General features: G+C 38.4%; 1 protein-coding gene across 3 annotated transcripts in view; it reads left to right on the forward strand.

The window, feature by feature from the left end:
* sub1b (SUB1 regulator of transcription b) overlaps window positions 1–19,602 on the forward strand; it is a 137,459-nt gene that overhangs the window by 108,048 nt on the left and 9,809 nt on the right. Inside the window, exons 1-3 of one of the 3 annotated variants that reach the window (XM_056270040.1) lie at window positions 16,339–16,368; window positions 17,693–17,762; window positions 17,884–18,003. In XM_056270040.1, the coding sequence (XP_056126015.1) occupies window positions 17,694–17,762; window positions 17,884–18,003 (189 nt within the window). In that variant the 5' untranslated portion in view covers window positions 16,339–16,368; window position 17,693. Of the gene's footprint in view, window positions 1–16,338; window positions 16,369–17,689; window positions 17,763–17,883; window positions 18,004–19,602 lie in introns of those variants that run through there. The other 2 variants (XM_056270041.1, XM_056270042.1) reach the window with 2 other exon arrangements.

Below are 19,602 nucleotides of genomic sequence, written 5' to 3' on the forward strand. Positions count from 1 at the left end.
TACTTTTAAATTTGAAAATTTCTTAAATTGTTGAATTACTAAGATTAAAATGGGTTATGATACCCACTTAACATTATATTTTAAAGTCATTTTAACAGTCAATACGCCTAAATTGGAACTTATTAGATTATATTTTTATTTACACGTGGTTACAATGTTTACTTGTATAGTGGTAACCATGTAAATCTACAAAATATTATAGGCCTAATTGAACTATGATCACTGTAATGTTAATTTTCATAAGGGACTGCCAGTGCACCCATAAATGCAACCTTTTTATTCTGACAGTGTATGATTTATAAAATTAGTTACAGAATAGAACTGTGAACTTTTAACATTCAAAAAAACTATTTATTTGCACAAACTATGTAGGCTACAATTTAAATTAGTTTATTGTGAAATAGGTCAAACATATGATGTTTTTCTGTCTTCTGTTAAGCATTGTTCTGGGTTGCGTTTCCCAAAAGCATCAAGGTTTCTCGTGATACTTTTGGGAAACGCAGCCCTGTTTGAATGCATTGTCGGCAGTGTGTGAATGCTCTCTGTGATTGATTGCTTCTGACTTGCAGCATTTGCGTGTGTTGAGATAAGCAGGAAAATAGTTACTACACAATTATTTACTAAACATTACTCATCCAATTCAATGCATACGCATTGAACTTCTTGTCAAATAAACAAAATCAGGGGTAAAAAAACGGTAGTATCGATATTTTTATTTGAGTATCGATACTTTCGATACTCAACGTATCGATATATATATCGATACTTTGTATCGATACGCCCATCCCTATAGCCTCTCTTTCATTGTAGATAAGTACTATCATTTTGAGGGAAATGTGTTGTAAAGTCTGAAAATCTGTGTGTAACTTTAAGGAACATCACTACCAAAACACCTTTTTTCTGCAATTAAGCAAAACATTTTGGGTGTTATTCCCTAAAATTTAGTTTTTATGTGTGTACAACTGTTCAGAACTGTGCACCATGTGCTGATTAGCATATTCTAGGCTCAAAAGTATAAAATTGTCACTACCGAAACATGACCGAAACATGTCATCATTGTTTTGGTAGTGACAAAAAGGAACACATAATCATTTATTTGGGGGAAATAAACCAAATTTTAGTACAGTACATTATCTTAGTATGTTTTAGTATGTGAGTTAAAATTCTGTAATGTGATGTGGTCGCTACCAAAACATACTGTCACTGCCGAAAATGTGCCACCACGACCGAAACATGGGATGTTTTGTCTAAAATAAAGTACATTGAATTATCAACTAAGATGTTATTATATATATATATATATATATATATGTTTGGTTCAATGTATATTCAAACTAATGAATCCTTAACTTTTAAATCAGTATGATTAACTTAATGCCTTTTACAAAGAAAGATTGGATTCAAATTGCAACAAATCTTATAAATTACACTTGAAATATTGTTAAAATTGTAATTGTTCTTGATTTACCTGTGAAAACTTTTTTTTTAAATAGCAAAAAATATATGTACAATGTAGATGTAAACAAAATATTAATAGGTCAATATAAGCCTTCTTATGAAATTATTTATTATTGTGTTTCGGTAGTGACCAATTTGGGGAGAGGAAAAATATTCCAAAACTTTCTGAAATTACAATATGATAATTAACTGCACAATTACTAGAAATGTGTACCTTGGATATTATACAATTTGCATACATACAAAATTTGTGGAAAAAGACAAAAATATTTCAAGACGTTTCCAACTCTGACTGTGAACCAACTCTGTAGAATGGCCCATATAGGCCTACGAAACAAATACTTATTATGCTGGGTTTATTCAAATTATTTTGCCATAATGTATTCGTTTTAGATCAATTAATATTTGAATGTATATTATCACTGTTATTTTGTTGTTTGATTCCTCTCTTAATGTCTCAATTCTTTTGAATCTGTTCACTAAAAAACATGTTTATTTGTTTCAGCATTACATTGGTATTTTGTGTTATTGTTATGAGTGAGTGATTCACTCAACCAATTATTTAAAAAAAAATACAGAGCTGATAAAATATGTATGAAAATTGAAAATTGCTCCCTCTGTAGACAGAATACGAAGGTAGCCAACAAAAAGGCTTGTTTGCATGCCTACAAACTCTGGAAAGAGTGTTTAAAGGAGCTGTATGTAAGAAATGTATTTCAATTAATCAAAAAATGGCCCTGATATGTCACTAGACATAAGAAATCATGTTCACTACAAATACTTCTATCACTGACAACAGTAGTCCGGCCAGGATATTGTCATTTAAAAAGTGAAGTTGCAGCCCTCAACTGATGTTGTCATGTTGTGTTTTGGTCTGATGCTCCACCCTCCACCTATCTACCAATCACGAAGTCAGTAGTGTTGCTGCATCCGGGTTGCCAGCTCTGCTCTAGTTACCACTTCTTGTAGCAGCCTATGTTCCTGCTGGATCCTGCAGTCTATCTGGCAACCTCGAGTCAGTGAGGAGGGGGAGGGGATACACCGCTCTACATTTGAAAGTGATTGCAGTACCAGTTTTGGCCACAATCTTACCTACGGCTCCTTTAAAGCTAGCATGAAACTTTGTTGTGATAGTCTTTTCTTTCCTATTGTGATGTGAAATGGCTTAAACAAGAAAAAAAAAATGTTGGGTGGGACTTGATTTTGTCCATTAGGAATTGATTGGATCATTGGATGGTTGTGGTTTGCTATTGCTGTGATCTCATGTGAGTGACAGGTTGTCCCGCCATCACGCCAGTAAACACGACATCACAGAAGAGATGCTGCGTTCAGGAAAAGTCCCTTTCATGCAAGCCTCCGGCCATCTTTGAAATGCCTTTTCAGGCAGTTCAGTCATGCAAGTAAAGCTCCTCTCTTTGAATGGAGAAATATCAAATTCTCCAAAGCTGTTCACCAAGCTTACGATTAAATTTCATTTTTGAAATCTGACAACAACAGTATCATAAATCTGGTTTCATGTACTCAAATAGCGTTAAAAAGCTTATTTTTCAGGCTGGAGCAGCTAATGCGCATGTTCAGTCCTAAGCGCGCATCTCAGAACCCTGACTGTTTTTATGGCATATGGAGCTTCTAACAGCAGCTGCAGTGACGCGATGAGTTTGGCTCTTTTATCTAAAAGGCGGGACTTATTCCGCCATATTGCACTTTCTCCCATTCGAAGGCTGTGTCCATTTTCGAAACCGCTGGTCCAGTGTGGCTATGTGCAATTGTAGCCGGTTCGGCTACCCCTCTGCGTTGTGTTGTGTGTGGTGGTGGTGAATAAAGACTGGAGTCGAAATTGCTGGTTCAGTGATTCTTTTATCTGTGAAATACCAAGTTGGGAAAATGCTGTTAAATTGTTGTATAAAATCAGGTTGTGTAATCAAGCCAGCTCCTCGCTCTGCTCAGATCTCCCGCGGACTGAAGCGAAAGCACACGTTACAGCCAGAATCTCATTTACAATAACTAAAATAATATCACATCCCATAGGCCTACAACATTGCATTATATAGAAAATGTCCTCTACATACATAAACAGCCAATGAATGAATATAAAAATATATATTGACATTGTTTGTAATATATCAAACACTTATTCAAATTAAACTCATTTTATATCCATCACCCACATTTCCAGCATTTGGTTTATACATAGAACCAATTAAATTTTAAACACAATGAATCACAAAACCACATCAAAATGTTTAACCATACCTGTGAAATACCAAGTTGGGAAAATGCTGTTAAATTGTTGTATAAAATCAGGTTGTGTAATCAAGCCAGCTCCTGCCGAATAGTCGAATAGAAGAGAAATTAACAGTCACGCTTCACAGGCCAACTTTTACACTAACATACAACATCGCACTGCATTTACTCGGTTAAAACTTCACTTTCACAGGTAAAACTGTTTTAAAGGAAAGATAAATGGCATGCATACTCATTTACATCCCGACAAAACACAGATCAATTAATTAATAACTCTTTTTCCACTTTTAACAAACTTTATATCAGGAGTGCACGAAACACATACCTCGCTCTGCTCAGATCTCCCGCGGACTGAAGCGAGAGCGCGCACAACGCGCCAATGACGTCACAACTGCGACGAACGCAAAACTCATAAAGATATATATAAAAATTAATTATTTTCCTTTTCTCACATATGGATATTAATTTCTAACAGAAACCATAAGGATTTTGTGTGAATTTAAAATAAAACACAAGTTATAATTAATACCTGTTACATTCACCCCCTTCTGAATTCACCAAAAAGACTCAACCAACTTCACGTATACACTTGACTGGGATCTCCTAAATGTCTCTACCCATTTCAGCCTTAAAAAGCTACCTCCTTAAAAGGTTAAGAGAAGTTCAAGGGTGATCAGGCCTTAAAAAACTCCCAGAATAAAATGATGCCTTTTACACCACACCAGGTTTCAAACCATAAATCCAAGTCAAATGCATAGCATCTATATCACATCAAATGCATTACTCTACAGTCACAGGGATAAGACTCGAGTGTATCAGAGAATATGAACTTAGAATAACTATAGAATAACTCTTAAAACAAGGTGAGTAGTGACTGGGACTTTCTACCCAATGTGTTTGTAAGTGATTTAATATTTAACTGTCTTTGTGCCATAGATTCAATAAGACGATTGACCTTCTTAACCACTCTTCCAGCACGTGTAACTCGTTCTTGAGTATGCTCTACACCCTGAGTGTCTTGGTCTCTAGTTTCTGAACTAGGCTGTTCTGTATTGGACATCTCTCTTTCCTCCACTATGGGATTGTCTCTTTCCTCCACTATGGGATTGTCTCTTTCCTCCACTATGGGATTGTCTCTTTCCTCCACTATGGGATTGTCTCTGTCACAATCAAGACTAAAACAGTCTGTCTGATCATTAAAAGGCTCTGTAAAATGCCTGCCATCATCACAAAGCTTCTCAGGACAATCACCATCTTGACTCAGCTGTTCACCCTCAGTATGGAACTGCACAGATCCAGTTTCACTTTGTGAGCTTTGACCCAAGGAATGTTCTGTTCCGTCTAATACCCAGAGGCTTGTCCGTCTCTCTGAACTTTCACTTTCCAAGGAATCTGCAGAATCCTGGAGCTGCGGATGAGCAACTGACTCCCCATCATCATCACAGTCATTGAGATACGGGTTACTGGCTCTTCCAAGTTCCGTCTGAATGGGTAAGAAGCTGATATTCAACAAAAGATTGCGATGTACAACTCTCTTAGCTCCTTTTTCATCCTGTACCATGTAGGTATGTGTCTGGGGATTCCGGTTGATGACAACATACAGGGTTGACTCCCACTTGTCGGCAAGTTTTCTCCTTCCCCTCTCTCCCTTATTAGCAATCAGCACACGATCTCCAACACTTAGGTGAGTGCCTTTTACTCTCTTGTTATATCCCTGAGCTTGTTTTTTCTGTTCTTTGACAGCATGCTGTTGCGCAATAGTTGCTGCTTCATGGAGATGAGAGATTAGTGTCTTGGCGTGACTACTATAATCAACCACCACAGGATCTCGGAGTACCTGTTTGAACATCACGTCTACCGGAAGTCTCGGCACACGGCCAAACATGAGATAAAAAGGTGAGAAACCTGTTGTTTCATGCACAGTGGCATTATAAGCAAATGTTAGAGTCTGAATTTGTTGCGGCCACTGATGTTTAGCTTTGAGGGGCAAAGAACGCAACATAGCTCCTAGAGTCCTATTAAATCGTTCAGTTCCGCCATTGCCCATTGGATGATATGCGACTTAGCAACTCCTGACAATTTTAATAGCTCTGCGCTCAAACCACTCTCAAAATTAGCGCCCTGATCAGTGTGTATACGCTCAGGAAAGCCATAGACGCAGAAAACGTGATCCCACAGCTTTCTGGCAACTTGCTTAGCCGTCTGATTTGCACATGGAAATGCGTGAGCTAATTTTGTAAAGTGGTCCGTGACCACCAACACATCAACAGAGTTCTGCCTAGAGTCTTCTGCGCTCCAGAAATCCAAACATACCAATTCCATGGGTGCTGAAGTTCTGATACTCTCCAACGGGGCTCTAGCGGATGGCTCAGGCGTTTTAGCGAGGATGCATCTTTGACAATATTTAACATAAGACTTGATGTCCTGCTCCATCTTAGGCCAGTAAAATCGTTGCCTCGCTAAATGAAGCGTTCTTGCCTGCCCTTGATGTCCAGCGAGGTCATGAATGCCACTCAGCGCTTTGGCTCTAAGACTCTGAGGGAGCACAAATTGATGTCTTCTGTGCTTACTCAACGGGTCCTTGCTCACTCGATAAAGTATGCCCATCCAGGAAGGTAAGTCTCTCCCATTGTTTACTGAGAGAAAGTGCACTTGGATTGAGGTTTGCTTTCTCACGTCTGGAAGGTCTTCTCCTGCGAGTCACAAAAGGAGCGACCACAGATATGTTAGGATCCTGTTCCTGTCTTTGTTGAAGTTCTAATAGCGAGAGTTCAGGTAATGTGTCCAGACTTGATGGTACAAACTGTTGAACAGACTGGATCAACTGCACTGCCCTAGACTCTGCTGCCCGTTCCCAGTTGTCATGAGCTTCACAAATGGCATGAACGTCGCCAACACTGCATGTACCTGGGCTAATCACTGGAAAGATCTCTCCTGGGTCAGTCTCCGACCCTTGCCGCTGACATTGAACTTTTAGTCGGAAAGTATCCTGAATCCCTTCCTCACTAATACCCTCAGCTTCAGACAACAAACTCTCATATTGTTCATTGAGCAGCCTATGGCCAATTGTCTTTGAAAAGGGGTCTCGACTGAGAGCATCAGCCACAATGTTCTTGCTGCCTGCTATGTGGCGTATCTCAAAGGTATAAGGTGCGAGCTTCGCGACCCATCGCTGTTCACAGGCATCAAGCTTCGGTTTAGTCATTATATATGTCAGAGGATTGTTATCCGTCCAGACAGAGAATGTGTGGCCTTTAAGCCAATGGCTAAACTTTTCGCAGACGCTCCACTTGAGGGCCAAGAATTCTAGACGGTGAGCTGGATATCGCCTCTGCGAAGCACTGAGTGTTTTACTCGCAAAAGCGATGGGCCTTGCTTTGTCCTCGCCCAGGGGTATTTGAGACAATACCGCCCCTAAACCATCTAAAGAAGCATCTATGGACAGAATCAGGGGCCTTGAGAAATCAGGATGCGCCAGGACTGCGCAGTTCAACAGCTTCTCCTTTAGATCGCTGAAACTTGCATCACACTCGAGTGTCCAGTCGGAGGGCTTTAGTTTTCTGAAAGTACCAGCCTTTCTTGTGACATTTCCTCTACCCTTTCTCTTCTGTCCAGCAGTGAGGGCAAACAATGGTCTGGCAATGGCAGAGCAATTAGATATGAAATGTTGATAATAAAAGACCATACCCAGGAAAGACTTTACTCTTTTCACAGAAGGAGTGACTCCGTCATCCTCCATAAGATCATCTTTGGTCATGCGGGAAATCACACCCACCTTTTCTGGGTCCACAGCAACCCCACCCCCTTCGATGATGTGTCCCAAAAATCTCACAGAAGTGCGCATAAGGTGACACTTTTTCGGGCTCAGCTTCAGATTATGTTGACGGAGTCTCTGGAATACCACGTCAAGCCTACTTAAGGCCTCCTTCTCAGTGGCTGCAATTACCAGCAAGTCATCCAAGTAACACAATAGCTGGGTGAAGTTCATGTCACCAAATATACTCCGCATCATTCGCATAAACGAAGCCGGACTATTGCACAGACCTTGTGGCATACGATTGTACTCATGCAATCCAAGTGGTGTGGTGAATGCTGTGTATTTTTTATCCTCCTCATGCATGGGAATGTTATAGAAGCCAGAGGTTAAGTCCATAGTACTAAAATAGACATTTCCGCCCAGAGCTGCCAGACAATCTGATTGATGCGGGAGTGGGTGCGCGTCTTTTAGAGTCCTGGCGTTGAGCAACCTAAAGTCAGTGCAAATTCTCAGACTGCCATCCTTTTTCCATACCATGACCAATGGTGATGCAAATTCACTGATGGATTTCCTTATTATGCCTTGATTCTCCATCTCCGTCAAGACCTGCCTCAGGTTTTGGTAATGAGCTGGTGGAACTCTCCGGTAAGGAAGGCGGAATGGTCGTTCATCCATCAAGCGGATACGATGAGAGAAGCCCTTCGCCTCACCACAATCTAATGTATGTTTTGAAAAAATGTCATTATATCTAACTAAAAGCTGAACTAACTCTCTTTTGGTAGAATGACTGATTTGGCACGAACTGAGGTCTATATATTTCAAACCAACTTCTGCAAGTTGCTTCCCAAAATCTTCACTGTCTGCTTCTAGATAACTGATTACTTGTTCACTAGCCTCAACATGACTGGAGTTCTGGAAAACTGTAAAATCTTCAGCAGCGATACAGGGCGATACATCAGCTAACTTGCAATTCCTCTTCAAAGTCACAGGGTGATCAGAAAGATTTACTATGTTCATGGGGACGTATCTGTCACCCCACATAGGTGTAACCACCCGACCAACCAGAATATTTCGCGGCACGGATCTTGAAGATGTAGGTTCAACAATCACTGTGCTTCCGGGGGACATAGGGGTGTTGGTCGGCAGCCTGCCCCATACAAGATGTTCATGTCTAGCCAAAAGTGTTACAGCTTGTGTCAACTTCACAGTCCCGATCTTGTTAGGAGTATCGACACCCTGCCATCTTGTCAACCCTGCCATCATATCAAGAAATTGAGAAGCGTCAGGAGACAACGACATATCACAGGCCTGAGTGGTCACCTTCCAATAGTCGTCACTGCTCTTCATTTCATGCATGAGATACTTTATGACGTTAGATCCGAGAATGAGGTCATCTTTCTGCCCTGGGACCACAAGAATGGGAACGAAACACTGCACACCGTACACTTCTATCTCCACCTCATACACACATTTAGGATGAGTCTGATGACCCCCACAGCCAATCAGAATGACTTGCTCCTTTAACTGCTTGCCTGTAGTAATTACATTTTCTTCAATCATCTTAGATACTGTTGCTTCGTTTACTGTACAAGCCATGGAGCCGGAGTCTAACATTCCCTTGACTCTGAATGTCTTATTCACGATTACTGGAGCATAGAATAATTCACTAAATAGTTCAATTCTTTGTGAATTCTGCAGAACTACTTGAACACCTTCTGATTGAGATGTGTGCTCACACCACTGCTCCCAATCATCATCATCTTTTTCGTTGAGGGTTTGATTTTGTTCACCCGCACATTCCCTCTCCATATGCAGGCTTGTTAGTTTAACGGTGGTTGTTCCTGGCTTGAATGCATACCAGGACCACTGGCTCCAGATCCTGCCTTACGACACTCTCTCTTCCAATGTCCTGCTTTGAAGCAATACAAACACAACCCATCTCGCCTCCAATGCATGGTAGTAGAGTGGTCAGTCGCTTTGCAAACTTTGCATGGCTTTCGGAAAGACTGGAATCCGCTTGACATGTATGGTGCCTTAACTGCTGCTTGATGGTTCTGCTTTAACACACGATCAAGTTGAGCTATGAGACTCTGGATGCTGATATCATCAGACGATGTGCCAACATCACTCACAGCGTCCATTTGGCTTTGTGGTCTCATTGAAGCACCCACCAGAGTTGATTCATCAATTGCAGCAGCCTGGATGTTTGTAGAAGCATATCTCTCAGCACCTGAACGTTTCGATCTGGCTCGCTGCTGCTGAATCTTCAGTTGTGTCTGGTGATCAGAGGCGTTCCTGAATTTCACTAGCTTTCCACTTGTCAGCAGTTTTGAACTTGAGCACTGCAGAAAGAGCTGGGTCTGGGCAGTGCTTAACGAACATCATGGTTACCTCTTTACTTGGATCTTCAAGGTTGCGTCCCTGCCTCTTCAAGCACTCCTCTGCCACGTCAACAGCTTTATTCAAGCGAATCCAGTAATCCATCGCGTTTTCTCCCACTGTGGGTAGGGTGTTGTAGAAGTCAGCGAGTGGCATTGAAGAACACGTCAGTTCACTAAAGTGTTGCTTTAGGATATCAATAATAACTCTTGGGTCTTCACCAGATTTTAATGATGGGTTACTGCGTAATGTGATTTTGATTATGTCTCTCGCTCTCCCTCCAAGTCTTGACATAATTTCCTGAGCCTGTTCTCCTGTCGGCACACCTCTCTTTCTTAAATAGAGGTCAATCTGCTCTTCCCACTCGTGGATAGAAAGTTTGTCTGTGCTATCGCCACGAAAGCTTGGTGGCTCTTTCACATCAGATTGCATCACCAATTTTACACCAGTCATGGTTAGTGAATGAGGATCAGCAGAAAGTGGTCCTAACCCTACATTTTGGCTGCTAGTCATTCTCTCCTCATTCTCACTTCCCTTCTTTAGCTGTGCTGAAATGGACTGTCCTATTTCATGTGCTAACTGTGTAATGAGGTTGCTTAAATCAGTGGAAGTTGTTTCTGACTTGGGAGCCTGTCTATCAGTTTGTATGCGTGTGGATCAAATCACTGGAGAGTCAGCGATACCTGCGGCTCCAGGAGTGTGAGCCATATCCCTAAAGAACTGCCCTCTCCCCCCACCAATGTATACTTCATCTTGCATATCTTCCACAACATAAGTATAAGACATTGTTACAAAAACAGTTAAAACAATATGACAATGAAAGTGTTTTTTTTTTCTTTTTTTCTTTTTTTTGGTATTGTAATACTCAGTCTTTGTACCTCTCTCTCCAGCAGATTAGACAGGAAAAGAAGAATTCAACTCAGTCCATTGAAACGAAATATGTTGTACTCAGCAACGACCGGCGGTCAATCTGACGTCGATCCTTCTGGGAATCCGGGTCACGGCACCAATGTAGCCGGTTCGGCTACCCCTCTGCGTTGTGTTGTGTGTGGTGGTGGTGAATAAAGACTGGAGTCGAAATTGCTGGTTCAGTGATTCTTTTATCTGTGAAATACCAAGTTGGGAAAATGCTGTTAAATTGTTGTATAAAATCAGGTTGTGTAATCAAGCCAGCTCCTCGCTCTGCTCAGATCTCCCGCGGACTGAAGCGAGAGCACACGTTACAGCCAGAATCTCATTTACAATAACTAAAATAATATCACATCCCATAGGCCTACAACATTGCATTATAAAGAAAATGTCCTCTACATACATAAACAGCCAATGAATGAATATAAAAATATATATTGACATTGTTTGTAATATATCAAACACTTATTCAAATTAAACTCATTTTATATCCATCACCCACATTTCCAGCATTTGGTTTATACATAGAACCAATTAAATTTTAAACACAATGAATCACAAAACCACATCAAAATGTTTAACCATACCTGTGAAATACCAAGTTGGGAAAATGCTGTTAAATTGTTGTATAAAATCAGGTTGTGTAATCAAGCCAGCTCCTGCCGAATAGTCGAATAGAAGAGAAATTAACAGTCACGCTTCACAGGCCAACTTTTACACTAACATACAACATCGCACTGCATTTACTCGGTTAAAACTTCACTTTCACAGGTAAAACTGTTTTAAAGGAAAGATAAATGGCATGCATACTCATTTACATCCCGACAAAACACAGATCAATTAATTAATAACTCTTTTTCCACTTTTAACAAACTTTATATCAGGAGTGCACGAAACCAATAGCATCCAGCTGCAGCCCCGCAGACTCACTTCTCGATAGACACCAGTGGCTGGACACCAGTGGATGGACAGCCTACGTCATTTCCGTTTTCTCCGTCATTTCCGTTTTGCCGCTAATTTCCGTTTTCACCGCTGGATAGACAGTATATTTATTTTATATTTTCACCTCTGGATAGACATATATTTATTTTATATTTTCACCTCTGGATAGACAGCATATTTATTTTATATTTTCACCTCTGGATAGACATATGTTTATTTTATATTTTCACCTCTGGATAGACAGCATATTTATTTTATATTTTCACCTCTGGATAGACATATTTATTTAATATTTTCACCTCTGTCTGGATAGACATATTTATTTAATATTTTCACCTCTGGATAGACAGCATATTTATGTTATATTTTCACCTCTGGATAGACAGCATATTTATTTTATATTTTCACCTCTGGATAGACAGCATATTTATTTTATATTTTCACCTCTGGATAGACAGCATATTTATTTTATATTTTCACCTCTGTCTGGATAGACATATTTATTTTATATTTTCACCTCTGGATAGACAGCATATTTATTTTATATTTTCACCTCTGTCTGGATAGACATATTTATTTTATATTTTCACCTCTGTCTGGATAGACATATTTATTTAATATTTTCACCTCTGGATAGACATATATTTATTTAATATTTTCACCTCTGGATAGACAGCATATTTATTTTATATTTTCACCTCTGGATAGACAGCATATTTATTTTATATTTTCACCTCTGGATAGACATATTTATTTTATATTTTCACCTCTGGATAGACAGCATTTTAATTTTATATTTTCACCTCTGGATAGACAGCATATTTATTTTATATTTTCACCTCTGGATAGACAGCATGTTTATTTTATATTTTCACCTCTGGATAGACATATTTATTTTATATTTTCACCTCTGGATAGACAGCATATTTATTTTATATTTTCACCTCTGGATAGACATATATTTATTTTATATTTTCACCTCTGGATAGACAGCATATTTATTTTATATTTTCACCTCTTTCACCTCTGGATAGACATATTTATTTAATATTTTCACCTCTGTCTGGATAGACATATTTATTTTATATTTTCACCTCTGGATAGACAGCATATTTATTTTATATTTTCACCTCTGGATAGACAGCATATTTATTTTATATTTTCACCTCTGGATAGACATATATTTATTTTAGATTTTCACCTCTGGATAGACATATTTATTTTAGATTTTCACCTCTGGATAGACAGCATATTTATTTTCTGTTTTCACCAGTGGATAGACAGTATTCTTTGCAGGCTTAATTGCACACGTCTTTTCCGTATTGTCATTTTACTTTTATGACTTAAAATATATAATATAAAAGCTGTGTGCAAATTGAAATATGATCTTTATCATATCTCTTTACATAAAACAATTCTCAATTATATACCTAATATTATAACATCAATAATTCATGCAAACTGCATTCACAAGAACCACCTTAAAAATATATATTGTTCAGATCATATCACTATTTTTTGTGACTTAAATTCAGCCTAGATCAATGGACTATAACGTTTTGTCAATACAACAGACTTGTACATGTTAATTGACCACAGTTTTTTGCCTTGCCCATTTGGATATTCAATTCTTTTTTTTCTTTTTTTTTTTTTAAATGTAACCACTTCTGTTTTTAAAATATACGTAGATTCACATGATCAGACAATTTACCAAACAATCCAGATCAAATTAACACTTCATGGTTTTGCAATATTTATTGGAAATTACACAATCTAATTAGTAAAATTAGTCAAATCTGACCATTAGAATGAAGATGCCACAGTCAGGCCCATAAGGTTGTGGGGGAAGTCCCTATTTCAAGAGAATAAACTATAGACTATAGACCAAATAAACTATTGCACACTGTGCACACCACACCTCATTCCTGCCCCCTAAAACTGGCAGTCTGGGCAATGCTCAGGAAATTCAGGGTCTGTATAAAACCCTCGCAGGTCTCCACGTCTTCCGTTTCCACGGTAACGTTACCCCACCCAGTCTTTGAAAGAACATCTGCAATTTCTGCATTGTACAATTTTAAAAGGGACACACATGTCTCTTACAGCCTGGGGCAGTTTTTTGACATTCACCACACCTAAAGCAAGAACAGATGTACAATATGATTAGAATGAGCATGTTTATATTTAACTTTATTAGAGTACAAGTGTTCTATTGTAGCAACCTAGCTCTAGAATTGAGGCACACCAGAGTTCACTAATACCTTTAAAAAACACGACAAAGTACCTTGAAAACAAGACGATTTTTTAACTAGCTAGTTTGTGCATTTGAATTCTGACATGACCTATAAATCATCGACAGTTTATATTTTTTTTCTTACCGCTGACATCTGCATGGCGCGTCAAATTTGAAAAGTGAATGACGATACGGAAATGACGATACGGAAATGACGTAGGCTGTCCATCCACTGGTGTCCAGCCACTGGTGTCTAGCGAGAAGTGAGTCTGCGGGGCTGCAGCTGGATGCCTCTCCACGAAACACATACCTCGCTCTGCTCAGATCTCCCGCGGACTGAAGCGAAAGCGCGCACAACGCGCCAATGACGTCACAACTGCGACGAACGCAAAACTCATAAAGATATATATAAAAATTAATTATTTTCCTTTTCTCACATATGGATATTAATTTCTAACAGAAACCATAAGGATTTTGTGTGAATTTAAAATAAAACACAAGTTATAATTAATACCTGTTACACAATGTATAAATTAGTTTTACTACTTCTAGCTGCCATTTTGCTTGGTTTTAAATAATTAAACAGCAAGCACAAACTATATATGCAAAAGCGGAAGCTTTCCGGCACACCCATGTGTCCGAATTCGCTCACTTGTTTTCATTCACTCTCTCAACTGAACTATATTAGTGGACTAATGTAGGGAATAGTGAATGAGAGTATGGGGGCGATTTCGGACACTCAAACCTTCGGACATTCAAATGGCTCCTCCAAATGCGTCCTTCCTTTGTTTCCCGTGAAATGAAGGGCATAACAGATGGATCCTTCGCGGCCTTGCCTACTCCAGAATTCAATGCGAGCTAGTGACGAGAGGATGTTTTGAGAGAAATTGCCGAATTACACTTGTAAGTATTGGGTTTCAACTTACTCAAATATCTAATGATACAAAAGTAAATAAAACAAAACAAAAACAAGAGCAATCCTCTCTAGGCTAGACCGTCCCATTCAACAATGCTCGGTCCGACCTTCGCGGCCTTCGAAAGATGCAGCCTCTGAATTGGGGCAGAGCTATAAAGTCTTTAGTTCAGGGCATGCCATGTTGTAATTGCATTTTTATGAGAAGACAACACGTGACATTGTACTACCTCGGACTCGTATGCGTTTCTATGGCAACACTATCAAAGCCAATATGAATCTGCAGTAGTCAGGAGGTGCAACAGTCATTCCCATTATACAAGTTGTAATTACGAGTTCTACAAGGACGTGAACGCTTTTTACAATCTTAATTATGACATGGTGTGAATGCATCTAGATGTCATTGCAAGCTGAAAGGGAAGATTACAAGTGCACGTGAATAAAAAAATAGCAGATAAATCATTTATAATAAATACTTATATCCATAAAAATAATAATAATAAAAAAAAAGATTTCATGGTGACTTTAAGCATTAAGTGTATCCCCACAAATAACATAAGAGTTATAAAACCCAGATTTGTTATTTTCCCACTATAATCCAACTTCTGAGTATGACTTTTATAACAGCCGAACAATCATAGCAAAATAAGTTATGAGTTTCATTAACGGCATTACTTTAAAACTCTCTCGCCTTCTTGTGAGAGACATTGACAAACGTCCGGTGTGGTGAGAAATCGATCCCCCCAGGAATCGGGTCTCCTTTAGGACCCCCAAGTGATCCTATTGGTTCAACTGACTTTTAGGCATATATAGGCCCCTATATAGTTTGAAATGCGTTATAATGACCATTAATGTCTTTTAAATGACATGGTTCTATATACTAGCATATAACAGAAGCTATAGGTTGTGAAATCAAGTATTTCTCGTTCTTACTGTTTTTTAGTTAGCTTATGTACTAGTCTAGCATAGCATATACCCGATTAGCCTGCTAGCTTAGCTTATATTGGACATGTTTTTTGCTTCCAATTTAGTTCCCAATTACATGTTTCAAATTAATGATGTTTGTGTGAAAAAGCATTTATATTTATAAAAAAAATAATTATTATAGTATTATACTATACCACATTACAATTGTTGTGTAAAATTACATAGTATGTTGCAACAATCCTTATAATGAAAAAGTAATTGTTAGGCATGGATGTTTTTCAGTTTGTTTTATTATACAATACATAGGCATCCATTTTATATTTCAAGCACGTTGTTTGTGCACTTAATGAACATCATTCAATAGTTAAATAGGTAATGATTAGTCAAGACACCGTGACAACAACTTTTTATCAGGCATTAACGCCTGGGTCCTAAAGGAGGACTCGATTTAGCCATTAATTACACCGGTCTGAACTCTGAAGGATCAATGAGAACTACATTTCCCACAATGCCCTCTAAGACGTTATTAGCCTTTTGGTTGGTTCTCGATTCCTCGACTTCCCGCCGCTAAGCGTGACTGACTGTTATAACCCACTGCACAACGTAAACGTAAGTCCTATTCAATTAATATGAAGGCGAATTGTAAACCGTCAATTTTAGACATGCACTTGTTAAGTGAGCGCACAAACATGAAGAATTATATAAAAACCAATCATACAAAAACGGCATGTGTCATTCAGGGCCTATTTTTCCACCTTAGATTTGGGATGCAGAGGCCCTTGATCAGCCCCGCTATACTCGCCGGTGTTTGAACTAGCTGCTACATCAGTTTGGTTGAACAAACCAATAAAGCAATTTAATGTCGTCCGTCCCCGTATGTGAAAGCAAATCGCTGAAGCGAAGTCATTATTGACCGGGGAAGCCTCAAATCTGTCTCTTGCTTTATGGATATTTTCGACCAAGATGACAATCCTCTCGTAATTACTCTGCGATCGGTGGAAGGGAAGGGATGCGCAGCTAGTTCTGACAGCTTTTAAAAATCTATGCAAAATTTAGGTAGGCTAGATTAAGAAACGTTGAAAATCGTGTCTCTATGCAGCATGTTAGAGCTAGGAAATGTGTGTTGCATGTGTTTTTAGAATGTTTACTTTAGTAGTTACTTTTTAAGAACCAATATTGGTCGACTCGTTAAAATAAACCTCATATTGCCATAGTAATAATGTAAACCCTGGGAATATCAGTGAATCTTATAATTGGATTCCAGGTCAGAGAAAGTCTAGAAATTCAATAAAATCTTTAAAAATCTCACGAAACTGTTTACAGTGCCTGGCCTCAGATTTCACCCATTACAATATGATTATTAATAGTTAGTAGGTGAACCATTACTCTTAATAAGTAAACATTTTAAATAATTTGGTGTCAGATAAATTATTAGTTTGTTCTGAGTAATCACGTGTGATTTGTAACGTGTTTTTTTTTTTTTGGGTGGGGGGTTTGCATAGAAGCAACATTGTGTAACACTTGTCCAGTGATGACAAATTATATAGATAATATATATGGCATTTGTTGTTATTTCATGATTTTTGTATTACTATTAATGAACCTATTTTGTAGCATTTATTTACTTTACATTTAAGTTAATTTTGGTTGGAAGTAATTAGAAGATAATTCCATTGAGTTCTGTAATGTTAATATAGCAGGTAGTATAAAGCACATGTTTTCACACCAAGGGCCCATTTGGTGAATAGAGATTATATATATTATAAAACAGGGTTTCTCACACCTTTTGACTAATGAATTTCCACAGAACATGTATATTCACAACAGAAATGTCCATGGTTTTTAAGATTATTGTTAGTTTCTTTAAGTGGCCATATGGGGGCGGTGTTGAATAATAGTTTACATAAAAATGATTCTTGTTTGTGTTCAGCAGCATGCCTAAGACTAAAGAAGTGCTATCTTCCTCTTCTGGCAGTGATTCAGACAGTGATACAGAAACAAAGGTATGAACATGGATTTACACGAATGCATCAAAATGAATGTAGCCTTTGCAGTTGGAAACTATATATAGTAATTTTTAGTTCTGATTTAGTCCTTAAATGCGTGTCCTTATTTTCACCAAAGGCCAAAAGAAAGAAGGCCAGCGCTCCTGAGAAGCCTGCAAAAAAGCAGAAAAGCGGAGAGACCTCCAAACCAAGCGGCTCTGCTAAGAGTGACAGAAACAGTGATGATAACATGTTCCAGGTTGAGTTTGAATTTTATTACTATACTTTATCTCAATTTTTACAAAACTACTTTGCAAGTATGGGTGTGAATCATCACTGGTCTCATGATTGAATTTGATTATGAGGATCATGTCAACGATTCGATATCACGTTGTGTTGCAATATTGAAAGTTACAATAATGCTCACACCCATGCACTCAGACCTTTACACACACTCGCACACGCACGGACGCTGTGAATGTTAAAATAGTGGGTGCATTTTTTATTACTCGCTTTTGTGTTCGCCTTCGCCATTTTATGCTAGCGAGACAATAAGTGCATAAGCGATGAATGACGTCAGAGAAACGTCAGTAGGCTATAACGGCTATTATCGATTATGGTCTATTACTGCATCGATGCAGAATTGTCCTCGTTTGCATTGTAGAAATTATTAATTTCAACACCCCTATTTGCAAGTAAATAAATACATGGGCATGTAATACTGATTTGACATAAATTATCTTACTCCCAGTTAGCAATAGTGTAATACAAAATAGAAAAACAATTGATCTATTATTGATCTGTAATGGAGACTTACTTTTTCTATGGACTAGTCAGCTAACATATTTAACTGTAGCATATCGTCTGTTTTTAGTTTCTTTGTGTCTCTTATCAATTTTTTGTTGTTCCGGTTTATTTAAAGGCACACTGTGGAACTTTTCAACCTTTATAATATATTACCAAAACCCATTGAGATGGAACATCGACTTACAATAGGTTGAATGACACGTCTGCCGAAGCCTGAAGGTGTCTGTATCGCTTTTACTAGCACTATGTAACTTCGGGTTTCGGGTAGGAACCCGAGCACAAAAAGAACTACAAAATTCGACCGCTTTACGGCATACGCCACTTCCCCCACCACCCCAACTTCCTCAAATTCTAACGTGAGAGCTCAACTCGCGTTTGATTGCCGGCGTCTGTATGTTGTCGTCATGGCTGAATCAACAGCTACTCGGAAGAAAGGGAAGAAAGCAAAGATTTTGTCAGAGGAGATCAAAAAAAGAAAAAGGGAGAGTTTAAAATAAACATCGGCATAAAAGTGTATATATAATGTAATATTTACTGCGAATTCGTGTAACAAAACTGATAAATGTCACAACATACTGCCGTATACAAATGTAAATGTTTTTTTTTCCTTTCAGCTCATATATGTTTGTATTTGTGTAAAAGGAAAAACAAACTGAAGACTACAAATAACGGAAATATGTAGTGAGTTATATCAGTTTTGTTACACGATTTCCCGACTACTCGATTTCATCTCCAACCCATTGCAAAGAGATCCTGAAGACGTTAATTGTTTGCTTCAGGTGTGTTTGATTAGGGTTGGAGATGAACTGTGCAGGACAGACGATCGGCAGGAGCAGGATTGGGCAACCCTTGTCAATCCAACTTACCTGATCAGACATTGTTTTCTGCGTATGCTACTTTTATTCAATTTGTTTTCTTTATAGGATTTATATTATTAATCTTATATTTATATTATTATTTTGGTCAGTAGTGAGTCGATTAACTTTCTCCAACATACAAATCAAATGCCGTCGGCACACACATAAAGACACGGGAGGTTGAATGTTTGTTG

The sequence above is a fragment of the Rhinichthys klamathensis genome, unplaced genomic scaffold (genome assembly GCF_029890125.1).
Source record: "Rhinichthys klamathensis goyatoka isolate OS25496 unplaced genomic scaffold, OSU_Roscu_1.1 h1tg000296l_1, whole genome shotgun sequence".
In the NCBI taxonomy this organism is placed as follows: Eukaryota; Metazoa; Chordata; class Actinopteri; order Cypriniformes; family Leuciscidae; genus Rhinichthys; species Rhinichthys klamathensis.